The 14,724-nt window shown below is 44.6% G+C and overlaps 1 protein-coding gene across 5 annotated transcripts in view; it reads right to left on the bottom strand.

Annotated features, from left to right (window-relative positions):
• SLC7A6 (solute carrier family 7 member 6) overlaps nucleotides 1-14,724 on the bottom strand; it is an 874,508-nt gene that overhangs the window by 481,646 nt on the left and 378,138 nt on the right. For all 5 annotated transcript variants that reach the window (XM_069653635.1, XM_069653642.1, XM_069653626.1 and 2 more), the window contains one exon: nucleotides 3,058-3,183. In XM_069653635.1, the coding sequence (XP_069509736.1) occupies nucleotides 3,058-3,183 (126 nt within the window). The remainder of the gene's footprint in view (nucleotides 1-3,057; nucleotides 3,184-14,724) is intronic.

The following is a 14,724-nucleotide window of genomic DNA, read 5'->3' as shown; positions in this document are numbered from 1 at the left end:
ACTTCTGCGATCCACCAAAAATGTATTTGGATTCCCCTTTTTTTTCCTTTTCAAAACTTCATGGAGTTCTCACCTTTCCTTGATGGTTGTGATGCCAGAGCCCTTAATGCATGGGCTTGCCGCAAGGCCAAATATGCTCTTCACTGAGCATTTCCATGCTGGCAGATAAACCCTTTCCCTTCGGCCCAGGCCAGTGGACCCCACACATGTGAGGTACCATTTTCATCGTGACACCTGTAGAAACGTGAGAAGATAGGTCATGCACTATTTGCTAAGCAGTTCAGTGTTTTCCCAGTAGCAAATATCTCAAAATACATATTTTTTTGCACTTTCACATTTATCATGCATTCTGGGTACGAGATTCTTGCACCATCAATGCACAAAGGGTGTATTTGAATTTCCATGTGTCTTCTTTTCGAAAATGTATTTGGTTCCTTGTTTTCTTGCATGGGTGTGATGCCCCATCCCTAAATCTATGGGTTGCCGACAAGGCCCAACACACTCCCCAGAGAGCTTGCCACACCAGTAGTTAAGCCCTTTCCTTTTAGGCCAGGGACAGTGCACCTACACATGTGAGGTACAATTTTTAATCGGGAAATCTGTGGGAAGGTAGCATTGTGGTTTTCTCTTGATTGTGATAACTTTTTCAAATGTTTGCTACTGCGTTTTGTTACACAACCATTTAATTTCCTAAATGCGCCCTACATTCATTCAGTCGATGCATGCTTTTGTGACCCGTGTAAGTCACCTATCCTTCAAAAAGACGTTGTGTGTCCTTTCAAAAAATGTATGCTTGGCATTCTTCACCGCGTTGATTTTCAGTATTTTCAAATGCCAAGTAGATCACTTTAGGCCGTCAGCATAAAAATACTGAGTACCATGGATTGGTTATTGGCTCGCAGTTTTGCTTGTTTTGTGAAACATTACAAAAAAATGTGTGACGAACTAGAAGAGTCGGGGGGAATTAAGCGGTGCATTGCTTTTCTGAATATTCATGAAGGCATTACCTTACAAGTGCAAACCTGTCCAGCGCATACTTTTTTTTCCTCCAGTCATTTTTACTACTATTTGGCATAGTATGGGAATTAGGGGTAAATAGTTCTTGCCTGATCTGCACAAATGTCCCCTTCTCAAACCTGGTCTACTTTTCAGAAATGCATGCGCCTCTGTGTTTCCAGTCAGCATTCCTACCCCTCCTCTTCCATTCCACGCAAGCATGTCCAATTGGAGAAAAAGAAAAGGGAAGACATTGCCTACCTCACAAAACCACAAAACTGAAGATACACTTATGAACATTTTTTGTTTTTGATTCCACTCAACCGGTTCGTCAAAGCGTGGAAGATGGCGAATTCAGAACTGCAAACCTCTTGCTCTTACAGAAAAAAAGAAAAACCTGCTTCTTTGTATATTTTTATAGTTTTTTTCTGAAAAAAGGAAACAAACATTTGGTCACTTTTCTGTTATTTTCTCAAACCCCATTATAGCAAACTACAATTCCTTGGTGGCGCGAAGATAGCCTACAAAGTGGGAATAAAAGGGTACAAATTTGGCTAGGATATCTCTTGTAACAAAAAAGTTACAAGGGATTAAATGCCAACATACCGAAACGTCCAAAAAAAAGGCTCAGCACTGGGAGGGGAAACCCTCAGCAGTTAAGCGGTTAAATAAAGATTTCTTAGATCTGCTCACCAAACAAATCTTTTCACTCTTCTGTCTTTTTTGAAGTATTTCTATGGTTGAAGTTGTTCGTTCTGGAGAAAGGTGCGAAGAATCCCCTTGCACGACGTGTGGTTAGAATCTGTAGATGGTTTCTAGGGGTGGGGCTTCGTACTAGACATCCCATTGTATGGGGCTAAAAGTACCCCTAATGAGGTGGATAGACTACAAAACACTTTCTTTATAATAAAGTAGAAGTGCATAACCAAGGATTCCCAGCCTGACGGGGAACATTCAAAGCATTTTAAATCCATGAAAAATCCAATGCTGGGTAACTGCAACTCCCTACCTCCTACAGTACCCCTGCATTTTAGAACACTGCCTCCCACTTCAAGGCCATTAGAACCTTTATCCAGTTTCCAGGTTTAAGACGATAAAGCAGAGGACCATCAAATCAGTCACGCGACAACTACCTTCTAGAACCTCCCCAGAAAGTGTTCCATCCACCCTCTTTCATAGCACCTCTTTGTACCCCTCACTTTTTAAGTCTGATCTACGCCGGCTTATACAACATGCTTACAAGCTCTTGGCACTGAAAAGTGTAAACCAGCAGTTTTAAGTCTTGGTCTGCATATTGAGGAGAAACAGCGCATTGCCATCAAATAAACATTGCTAAACTGAAAAAAGAGCCAGCTAACTGAATGAATCTACACATGCCACAGGTAATGTACCAAATCTATACTGAAGGTAATGGGCAGCCAGTTCTGTTGGTCATGAATACGGGGTAGGCTCCAGTCCCAGGGCCAGAGCACAACATCTAGACAAGACAATCTGCAAACACATGATATGCTTTTATGTATAGGAGCATATGTTTTGTTTGGCAGCATTCATTTTATGATTATGGCTGGTTTATCAAGTCGGCTTAGATTATCTGAAAATGTCAGTATACCCATTTCCTTGAACATAGGGAATAGGCCAACTCAAAGGCGCTGCAACATTACTTTATGTTGAAATTGTCTGAGCACACAAAACACCTATGGGCATGCAAAACACAGCATTTTAGAAACCGTTTCTTACGGAGGGATTCTCACTCTATTCAACGTATTCTTTATAAACGTTGGATGCAGTTAGAACTACAGAACAGTAGCACAGCAATCATGTGAAATCTTATGAAGATGCATTTTGGGATGTTAGATGCAAGTGCAAAATACAACAAAGCAGACTATCTTCCAACACTAAAGAGATGAATATATGCATTGTTCTAATCACAAATCTCAATATTTTTATATAATATTAGAATAGGTGTGTGATTCTGTATTTTGTGTTTATTCATGATACATGATTTGATTAGTTTACCTTCTATAAAGGAAAGGCCACAAGGGAATAGGCAAATGTACTTACCCTGGCACAGTTTAACAATTCCAGTTATAATAATGGCTATAAGTGCAATAACTTTGGCATAGGTGAATATATCCTGCACTCTGGTTCCCCACTTAACATATGCACAGTTTATAAATGTTAGAAGACCTAAAACAAAAGAAATGTAAAAAGTAAAGTCAGATTCAGCCTTTCAGAATTGCATCTTAAGAACTGCACATATCTAATGGTTAAATTGGACACAATAAATATTGCCATGTACAGTAGCCCAAATTAAAACAATAGGATTATTGCTAATCACACCCAATGTAAATTGTATTTTTCAATATTCTAATAATAGAAACAAATGAATACACATTTTTTCGAAATTCAATCAACTTTCTCTTCTTATCTTGAATTCAGATAACAAGGAGCCACTGCATTGTCCATGCAAGTCCTTGGGGGCTTGCCAGCCAAGCAGGAACCTCTGTGCACAATGAGATCCCATTGGTTACCAGCATAGAGTAATAGCAAGGGCCGTCCCAAGCCAGAAGGTGAAGCCGGCCCCGCCTAAAGGCCTCGACTTATGGCAAGGAACCCCGGTCTTTGCCTGTCCAGGCTTTGGATAGGCCCTCCGGACTACTACCGACCACCGGAGCGCAACTCGAGCTATGACATTAACATGGTCGCAGTCACCGACCGCTTGGCAGGTAAGAAAGCCTCCTGCCACATAACTTAATTCCTGTCTCACCGGCTTCACTACTATCCCCTCCCCACTTGTCAACCTCAACCTCGCAACCCTCCTCCTGGTTGCTGATGGCTGCAGATCCCCACAGCAGATCTGCCGCTGTTGCCCTCGCTGGTCTTGTGACATCCTTCCATTGTTCTCGGACCAAGGTGGTCACAAAATTCACTCCGCAATCGCAAATAATCACTATTGTGAGAGGCATGGTATCAAAAGATGACAGACAAAAGATGCAACAGTTTGAAAACCTTTATTAAAAAGGTCAGGATGTGTGTAATGCCTAACTTGCCCTACAGTTATGGTGGGAATAGCAACGGTGGAAATAGCGCCTCCTAAATAAACTAAGGAAAAGTCAGTCTGCAAGTACAACTCAAATGTCTGTGTTAAAACCTATGCTTGACCTCATATCTAATACAGAAGAACAAGTTACTTACCAACTGTAACATTCTTTCGATTGGATGTTCCTCCCACGTATTCCTCATCTTACATATATCCTCATCTTCAGCTTTGCTGCTTTGGAAAACATTTTCTCTCTCCACCAGAGGGCGCTCCACTCGAGGCTGCAGCATCGATGTCCCTCGGCGGCATCCGTCAAGTGCCGACGTCATCCGCAGTATAAATGCCTCGAGCGCGCCCGTTGGCCTCGGCTCTGTTTTTTCGGATATTGTAGCCAATGGATTGTAGTTAATGGCATACCTCTTTTGACCCAAGCCTTAAAGGAATTTTAAGTGTAAACCACGTAAACTGTACTGTGGGGAAGGCTGGGAGGGTCGATGAGGAATGCGTGGGAGGAACATCCAATCTAAAAGAACCTTACAGTTGCTAAGTAACTTGTTTTTCGAATGGATTGTGCCCTCTCCCGTATTCCTCATCTTAGATAGACTCCCAAAGCAGTTTTGTATCGGAGGTGGGTGTACAGAAATATTAGCCATGTACGGAAATAAGTACTGATTTAGCAAAAATACCTCCTTGTGAAGAGGTCGAATCTAGAGCATAATGTTTTATAAAAGTGTGCATGGATGACCATGTGGCTGCTGCACAAATATCTTGCACTGGGACACCCTTTTGAAGTGCTGTTGAAGTCACCATGTCCTTGGTTGAATGAGCCCTCAGCCCATCCGGAGGATCTTTCCCAGCCAATCTAGAACATTCAGTTATAGCCAAAATTAACCATTTAGATGTTTGTTTAGTCATGCCAGTCCCAATTTGCGGCCAGTGTATCCCACAAAAAGTTGGTCATACTGACGTAATCTTGACAATCTTGAAATATAGAAGCTGAGAGCCCTTCTAAGGTCTAGTCTATGCAGCCTTTCCTCTTCCTTACTTGCGTGAGGAGGAGGGTAAAAAGTAGGCAGTGTTCTTTTTTGTGACGGGTGAAAATCTGAGACCATTTTTGGCAAAAAAAGAGGGTTTTACCCTAAGGACAACTTTAGCTTTATAATTGATGGTGTGAGGAGGCCCCTTAGAAAGTGCCTGCAACTCACTTACCCTGCGGGCTGATGTAATTGCCACAAGAAGTATAGTTTTTCAAGTAAGGGGCCTTAACTGACAAGAATGTAAAGGCTCAAATGGAATGCATGTGAGGAACTTTAGTACTAAGTTTAAGTCCCACACAGGTACTTGAAAAGGTATTGGAGGAAGCACATTTAGACCTTTTAAGAAATCAGTTATCAAAAGGTATCTTTAAGTAAGATTCTTCCTCTGAGGAGCGCTTGAAAATAGATAGCGCTTTATCGTGCCAACCTGGAGCCCCAGAGTAGCCAAGTATAACAGAAAAGACAATATTGTGGGAATATTGCACTAAAACGGGTCCACATTCTTATCTCTGCACTAGTTACTGAACTTGTTCCAACAACACCGGTACAGACATTTAGCTTCTGGCCGAAAGCAAGATCTCCATGACGTCATCCGGAAGGTCCCAATCCTTGTATCTGAGCCTCTCAGAAGCCATGCGTGAAGGGTGAGTGTCTTGACCTCTGGATGGAGAACTTGACCTTCCTGTGGCAAGAGAAGATCCTCTCTTTTTGGAAGACTTATTGGAGGGCAGATGGACATGTCCAGAAGGTCTGGGTACCACGTTCTCCTGGCCCAATCCGGGCCAATTAGGATCATGGTTTTCCTGAACTTTCTCAACCTCCCGATTACTCGAGGGATCACAGGGACTGGAGGAAACTCATACAGGAGTGGAAATTCCCAGTCGACTACAAACACATCCCCTAGAGCTCCTCTCGGAGGAAATTCCCTTGAGCAGTACAGTTCGCACTTCCTGTTGACATTGGTCACAAACAGATCCACTTGCGGTGTTCCCCAATGGGCGAAGATCTCTTGAAGGACTTCCTGAGCTAGTTCCCACTCGTGGGAGACTGCTCTGCCTGCTCAGCGCATCTGCCGCCGTGTTTTGCTCTCCGGCTAGATGAACTGCCAACAGAGAGATCCCTTCTTGTATTGTCCAGAACCAGAGCTGCATTGCTTCTCTGCACAGTGGTAGTGACCCTACTCCTCCTCTCTTGTTGAGATTGTACATGGCCACCGTGTTGTCCGTCATTATCAGGGCATTCTTTCCCCATACAGAGGGCAGGAAGGCCTTCAGCGTTAGTCTGACTGACCTCAACTCCAATAGGTTGATGTGTAGTTTGGACTCCGATGGATACCAACGACCGCTGATTGTCAACTCGTTGGTGTGAGCTCCCCACCCTGTGAGTGAGGCGTCCGTCACTACTGTTCTCTCCGGCCATGGTTGCCAAAAAGATTCTCCCCTGAGGATATGTTCCCTGCAAGCCCACCATTGCAGACCCTGTGCTACTCTGGTTGGAACTTGCAAAAGATCTGACATTTCCCCTGAAAATTAGGACAATGGAGTCCTGAGGGCCCATTGAAGGGATCTCATCCTCAGTCTGGCACCAGAAAAATGCAGGATGCCATAAGACCGAGCAACCTGAGAAAATCTAAGGCCCGTAGATACTGGGTGTTCTGGAATTTTATTACCATCTGCAGAATGTGGGGAGCTCTCTCTTCGGGAGGCGAGGCTTTGCCCGAAAAAGTATCCAGGACTGCTCCAATAAACTGGAATTTCTGTGATAGTATGATGTTTGACTTTTTTTAAATTCAGAGAAAAGCCTAGTTTGTGAAGGAAGGGGCAGGTCTTGGACAGATGTCCCTGGGCTTGTTCTAGAGAACGTGCCCTGATCATCCAATCGTCCAGATAGGGGTAGCCGTGAATCCCCCCCTCTCCTGAGACTCACTGCCACCACCGCCATCAAATTGGTGACAACTCTCAGGCGGAGGTTAACCCGAAACTGATAGTGAGAATTGCCAATTGCAAACCTCAGGTACTTTCTGTGCTTGAGATAGATTGGCACATGAAAGTAAGCATCCTGAAGGGCCAAGGATACCAACCAGTCTTGGAGTTGGAGAGCCTGAAGGATCTGAGAAAGTGTGACCGTCTTGAACTTGTCCTTCCTGGGGAACTTGTTCAAGCTTCTCAAGTCCAAGATGGGTCTCAATCCTCCGTCCTTCTTTGGTATTCGGAAATATGGGGAATACCAACCCTTGGTCCTCACAGCTACAAGTACATGTTCTATTGCACCTTTCTGTAGCATGGTTAAGACTTCCTGCAACAGGAGCGGGTCTGGATGTTTGACAGAGTTGTATCCGGGCGGGTGATTGAGGTTTATTTTGAAAAGGAAGACAGTAACTTTGAGATACTGTTTCCAGTGCCCAAGCATCTGAAGTAATGCCCCGCCATTCTTCCAGATGCTCGTCTTAGATCTTCTCCGTAACTTATTTTGAGCAAGGGCATGGTCTTCGCTAGACTTTGAGGGGGTCAGGGCCACATTCTCAAAATTCTTTAGCATAGATGCTCTAAACGCTTCCCACTTTCTTGGGGAATCATGTTTTCACGGACAGGTTACGATTTCCGCAGACGACGACGTGGAAGAGGGAGACCGGTGTTGCCTTTTCTTTACCTTTTTTGAGGAAGAAGAGGACTTCCTGGATCTACTCATCGACCTAGATTTTTTGTGACGCTTTGATGAAGACTCAGCCGAGTCTTTTCTCCCGCTCGAAGAAAACAGAGGATTCCTCCCCCACCACCATTTTACCTATCCGTTCCTTCAAGGCCTTATGGGTCATCGACTGACCGGAACCGGACTCCTCTATACGGTGGTCAGAACCGAGGCACCAGAGGCAATTTCCGATGGAGATCAGTCAGCGACATCTTTCTCCCACATTTCTGGCATTTCTTGAATCCAGTCTTTGGTGTGAAAGGATTAGAAGGATAAGAAGGCATTTTCTTACAAACTGAAGCACAGTTTTATTCAATCCGAAGCAAAGATAATGGAAAAACAGAACTGAGGCCATCAGGCACGCTCGAGGCATTTATACAGCGGATGACGTCGGCGTTAGACGGATGCTGCTGAGGGACAGACGCGGCAGCCTCGAGTGGAGCGTCCTCTGGTGGAGAGAGAACAATTTTTCCAAAGCAGCAAAGCTGAAGGTAAGGATATATCTAAGATGAAGAATACGTGGGAGGACACAATCCATTTGAAAGGTAGTACAGGGATGTTCAAAGTTAAATAGTGTTCAACATACAGTCTGGAGCATTCTCTAGCCCCCTTCACAAGTTCAGGATGCAGTTTTAACCACAAGGGTTCCCTTCCCCAAGCTTAAGCACCATTTCATCAAAACAATGCTCCAGAGGAGCTCAGGGGTTCCCTTCCCCAAGCTTCAAGCAGGGATGTTCAAAAACAACACATGTTCAAAGGAGCTCAGGGGTTCCCTGCCCTAAGCTTCAAACACTGATCTTCAAAATGCCACTGTTCAGCTTCAGTGTATTTCAAGGTTGCTTCCACTCAAATACTGTTTCTCAAAACACCAATGTTTAGCTTTAGTGCATTTTTAAAGTTGCTTTCACACTTCTTGTTGAGGCTTATCCAGGCGCAGTTAATAGGCTACACAGACCACCCCCCCATTACAAGACACGCAACCAGTTGCCCTTTCCAGCTTTTAACACTTTGGCAAATTTGGTTCTCCTTTTTATAATGTGCTTACTTTATTTTCAACAGTTTATTTTATCTGATCAGCATTTTGCTCACACTTCACTGGCTCCCCTCTGGTGACCCGTTCATCGCAGTTCACTCCGAAACACTGTTTCTGCAAGTTCCATTTAAATTATTGCATTAGTTTTGATTCTTTCCTTCACTCAGACTTTCGAGAAGGTGCCGCCAGCACGCAACCACTCTGCTACAATGTAATTCTTTCACTTTCATATGTGCACCAGGTTTCCATGCATTCTCTTGAAACTCACAGGCTACAAAGTACTGTTCTCTGGTTTCTTCGACCAAATGCTTTCTGGGATTTGAGGTCAGGGTCTCAATGCCTGCCCCTCAGACACCCCTGGATGGTAACTGCCATTCAGGGGAACGAGCAGTTCTTGGCCACAGTAAAAGGGGCTGACAACTTCCACGATAACCTGCTCCCGACTCCTCCATTTTCTTGGAGACATGGCTCCCTCGCCACGCAATGACAGCTTCTTTCACTCTGCTGTCCTTCAGTGCCCTAGCGTACCGTTCTCCTCTGGATTCCCACAGGCTGACGTGGTTCTCCTGCTGTTCTCCTGCTCCCTCCAACTCGGTGACGCTCTGTGGACTCCACCTTTTATACACCTGTGAGTCTATTACATGGTGCAGGTGTAAAGTCCCAGGCTCACTTGCTTGACCCCAATTAGTTCAATTAACAGGACATGCCTGACCTTCAGTTCTATAACCTTCAGGCTCCCTCTTCTTCATCCCAGTACTATAGTGGTGTTTCCTATGGGTAATCTTTATTACTATTGGTGTTAGTTTCTTTTTCTCAATACTTTGGTCCAACTTCAATGGGAAAAATTGAGTCTGTTTAACAATGTCCTACAAAGGCTGAGGGAGGGTAAGGTAAATCACGGTTAGGAAATGGGGGATATCATGCCTCGCCCTCTGGCACCCTCTCCCCAAACCCCAAGGACCCCCCCCCCGCACAGGTGATCACTCGCTTGTCCAGCCCCAGGGTCGGGATCCAAAAGAGATGGCCCTTCCCTGCCCACCTGAACAGAAGATCCCTTGGGAGTAGATGTGGGAATGCCTACATGTTTCTCAAACTATCCAGGTCTAAACAATGTCGCAAAGACTCCACGCAGCTGATCATTCCCCCCCAGTCATGCTAGGTGCGGCTCTGTCAGCTTGCACTGATTTCTCTTTATTGTCCTCCTCACTGTTGTCGAACATCTTATACTATGACCATCGGAGTACTAGACTCTGTTCCCCATGCCTACGCAATGTGACCCTGCATGCCGAGCGTGCATTAATATGCACATAGTTTGTTTTGCCGATTTGTTAATATTGATTCTCTAGGACTTTCCTCACTGTAATAAGACCAGGGTGTCTTCTAGCTCCACTATGAACTTGTGTAGCACGACTGAGGGATTCCTCCAACCCCCAGTTATTCCAGGTGTGGCTTTGCTAGTATGCGCAGTCTTGACTCTCCCCATTCATGATTTCTTACACGTCTATTTCCAGAGCCTCGACTATCTCTTGATTGTTCCCCATGCTTGCCTGCAGTGATCACGCATGTTGTCCGAGTATCCAGTAGGTGGGGATTGTCCCACTATACTACACAGGACTGTTTCTACATATCATGCCTTATTGTATAATCCAACTCATACCACACTTGCAACACAGCACCCTGCACCATGTGGTGAGGCTTTACCGGAATGTGCACCGCAAGGATGTTTCTTATTATGCCTACCTGTACACGCGATCTAGCATGACCAGAATGTGCACCCTTGATCTTCCCTTATGTTGCAACCATATGCTTGGTCCTGCACACTGGACTGTGCCACTGCACGTGTACTGTAACTAGCGCCTAGATACCTCAGGGATTTGTGTGCTGCTATAAATGTAAAAATAAATAAAAGCCATCTTGCAAAATGCATATTTCTCAAATTAACAAGCCCATAGTTTACATTATTGCTGTAGTGTGTCATTCTTGCACCTCAAATCCAGAATCACATTCCAGTAAGCACTTGAAATTATAAAAGAAAAGAATTACTGAGAAGAGTGGCATTTCTGCAGGCAAACGTGTGAACTAATGTAAAGTTCAACATAACCTCCAGTTAAACTGTACTTCGAATTTCACATCACAGCATCCAAGTATCTTCTCATATTGTGCATACTTTGTTGCCTTTTCCTCCTCTCGTAACCTATTGTCTCATTAACCGAGAGAATATATTTCACTTAATCTAATTGCCGCATGGTGGATTATTGTAATAGCGTGTGTTACCCAGGTCCAGTTGCCATTGTGCTTCAGCTGCACTCATTTTACTTTCCAGGTTTGTCCTATGTATCTTACCATTTGTCACAAACCAGGAAACCAGGTTGATCAATATTTGTGAAAACCTACATTAGATAAACTAGCATCCTGGAGTACTCATCAGATTCTCTGGCAAAGTTCTTGGTGGCAATACAACAGTGCATTGCAGTTAAGTGGGCCAGAGGGTCACAAAATGTTACCTATAGGCGCTCATTAATATATCACACAAAAAACTGTCTGTTCAAGGTTGCATTTACACAGCAGCAACACTTAATATATGGCAGACATGCTACTTAAGCAATAAAACCAAAGGACCACCCTGGTTATGCCATGATGCATCAGTTACAAGGCTGAGCTAAGGGAAGGCTTTAACGTAAGCCCGGGGGCATTACCAGACAGTAATGTCCACACTCCAAGGGTTCAACTGAATTTAGTACCCTGGCACATTGTACCTGGGTACTAACAGTATTTTTGTCGAGTTGAGAAACTGCGTGCAAACAGTTTCTAATCTCTCGAAAAAATAAAATAATTGGTTGCCATGGTTCAGGGAGAAGGGACTACACATAGTTCCTTCTTCCTTTCCGTGGCGGCCATGAAAAAGGGTTTTAAAAAAGTAAACAAAGAAAATGGCTGACAGGAAATAGAGAGAAAGGCCTTCTCCCTTTCAATGCGAGGCAGAGATGTGCCGGGAACACTACTGTTCCTGGCACCAGCGAGGGACAACGCAGCACAAGGTAAGTTGGGAGGGACGGGGGCCTAAATCAAAGGAAAAGTGGGGTTGGGGGAGATTGAGAGCACACTTAGCAGATTCCCAGTGAGTGAAGACGGCGGCCTCCTGCTCTTGAAGAGGCTTACAGTGCGGTCTTGCCCTGTGTGGGAAAGACCATGTTCGAGCCTCCTCATTGGCTGGGAGGTCGCAACCATCTCGCCGGGTACTAATAGCTGAGAAAATAGTTTGGCAAGATAAATGCTTGCTTCAGAAATCTATGTGCAACTGGCAAACACAGGTTGGAACACAGAAAAAGGACAGACTCATCCAAGGTCCTTAAATTGAACACCATTTTATTAGGTAATAAGAGCTATTACAGCATTTCAAAGTGGGAAGAATAAAGCTTTCATGTCCAAACGCTGGTACGGACATGCCGTTTAACAGCCTGCCAGCCCAAGTGAAGCAACTTTTCTTTTTTTTTGATTCCAATGATAAATGAGCTCTGCGCAAGCCAGGCAAAAAAAATGTATGCCATAAAAATAGAAAAGGGACCATGTCCCCTTTCAGATGACAGCGGCCATATAAAACATGTTCAAAAATGTCTGCTGTCATCAGAAAAGAGACCTAGTCCCTTTTCTATTTTTTATAGTGGCAGCCATTTTTGTTTCCATTTTTTTTCCAACCGCAGCCCGCAGTGAACGCACAATCATGCCCAGGAAAGGCAGATTGTGATTGGTCAATCCGCCTTTCCCAGGTGTGACTGCATTGAAGCATTCCTATTAAAAAAAAAAGTTTAAAAATAAATTCAATAAGCTCAGATTGGGAAAAAAAGAAAAGTGCTGTGGTCTGCGGTTTATGATTTATGTCAGTGGAAGAAGTACAAATCACTTACCCCAGGTAATGTTCTTTCGACTGGATGTCCTCCCACGTATGCCTCATCTTTGATATGACATGCATTACACACCGTAATATCATTTCTGATGATTGTATCTGCTTAGATTCACACGCTGTGCATATGGTCCAACATCTAGTGGTAACCGCAGAGTATTGCATCTTGTCTTTTGGGGACCGAAAGGGGACATCGGCATAGGCGTGTCTCTAACACTATCCCCATCGTGACGTGTAGTGTATCCAAAATCCCTCACGTGCCGAGGTCCCTCCGATTGTATTTTTTATGACATGAAGGAGCCCAAGGTTATTGTGAGCGAGTACATAAAGAGAGAAAGCAGTAAGACGTCTATGTTCCTTCCATCCAAGCGGGGAGGAAGGGTGGGCGCATGTGAATCTAAGCCGATACAATCATCAGAAATGCTATTACAGTGAGTAATGCATGTCTTCTGATGCTTGTTAATCTGCTTAGAATAACATGCTGTGCATAGACTAGCGAGCAGTACCCGGAGTTGGAGGTGGGTTGTGAGAAGGCACAGTAGAGAAAAGATGTCTTAATACTGCTTGTCCCACCTGAGAATCAGATCTAGAATTAATGTCTAGGCAATAGTGTTTTGTAAAGGTGTGTACAGAACTCCAGGTTGCCGTTTTGCAAATGGACTCAAGGGGAACATTTGCAATGAATGCTATGAAAGCCCCAGTGCCCAGTGTAGAGTGTACCCTAGGCTTGAAGTGCAGTTCTCTCTTAGCAAGAGTTTAACAGTGTGATGCATTTGACAATCCACCTTGAGATAGCTGATTTAGAGACAGGATCCCCTTCTCTACCAGCTGCCACTTAAACGGAAAACTGGGTTGTCTTCCTCAGTGGTTTCGTTCTTTCCAGGTAAACTATGACTGCCCTGCGCACATCTAGTGTGTGTAGGCTTCTTTCCGCCATGCTAGTGGGATTGTGGAAGAAAGTGGGTAATTCGATTGATTGGTTCACATGGAACTTCGAGATGAATTTAGACGCAAATCTGGGATGAGTGTGCAGAACCTTTTATCCCTGTGGACTGTAACAAAAGGGTCTAGAACTGACAGGGCCTGTAGTTCGCTAACCCTTCTAATAGAAGTGATAGCCACTAGGAAGGCAGTCTTATAAGTAAGGTCTTTTAGACTTGCTTTATGCATTGGTTCAAACGGAGATCCCACGAGTGTGGTCAAAACCACATTTAGATCCCATATGGGAGCTGGGTTAGCAATGGGGGGAGGGGATGAATTCTCTTAACCCCTTCCATGAAAGCCTTAACAGGTATTTTCCACCACAACACTTTCTGCTGTGAAGTAGTGTAGGCTGGTACAGCAGCTAGATGAACCTTTAGGGAATTAAAAACCAAGCCCGAGTCTAACAAATGAGTTCGGTACAACACAACGTGGGTAGACGAGCTCTCAATGGGATTGACGCCCTTGGTTTTACACCAAGTGTTTCCACTTACTGGAATAGCAATAACGAGTGTTAGATTTTCTAGCCTCCCTGAGGGAGTTGAAGGTGTCCAAACAATCACTTCAGGAGCCAGGCAGCTATGTTCAGAGTTTGCAGGCATGGGTGTAGTGTCTCCCCTCCGTCCTGAGACATGTTGTACGGGCAGGGTAGTTTCAACGGGGAGGGGTTTTGGGGGTGAGGCAGGGACATTTCCAATTAGATGAGCGAACCAGGGTTAGCGGGCCCACATGGTGGCCACCAAAATCATGGTAACTGGTTCCTGGTGCAGCAGCTTGTTGAGTAGGGGAGTCAGGGGAAAAGCGAAGACAAATTTCCCTGACCATGTAATCCAGAGTCCGTTCCCCTTGGAGCGGTTCTGGGGGGTACATGGAGGCGTGGTCTTGGCATTGGGAGTTCTCCTGAGTTGCAAACATGTCGATCTCTGGGAAGCCCCATTCTGCGAAGACGTTGGAGGTGATGTCTTCGTGCAGACGCCATTCGTATTCTACGGGCAATGAGAAATCTCTGCTGAGCACGTCCGCTACAAGATTGAGTTCTCCTGGAACG

The sequence above is a fragment of the Ambystoma mexicanum genome, chromosome 1p, assembly GCF_040938575.1.
Source record: "Ambystoma mexicanum isolate Mex_15411 chromosome 1p, UKY_AmexF1_1, whole genome shotgun sequence".
NCBI classification, from domain to species: domain Eukaryota; kingdom Metazoa; phylum Chordata; class Amphibia; order Caudata; family Ambystomatidae; genus Ambystoma; species Ambystoma mexicanum.
This window is presented reverse-complemented; position numbering and strand designations above follow the sequence as displayed.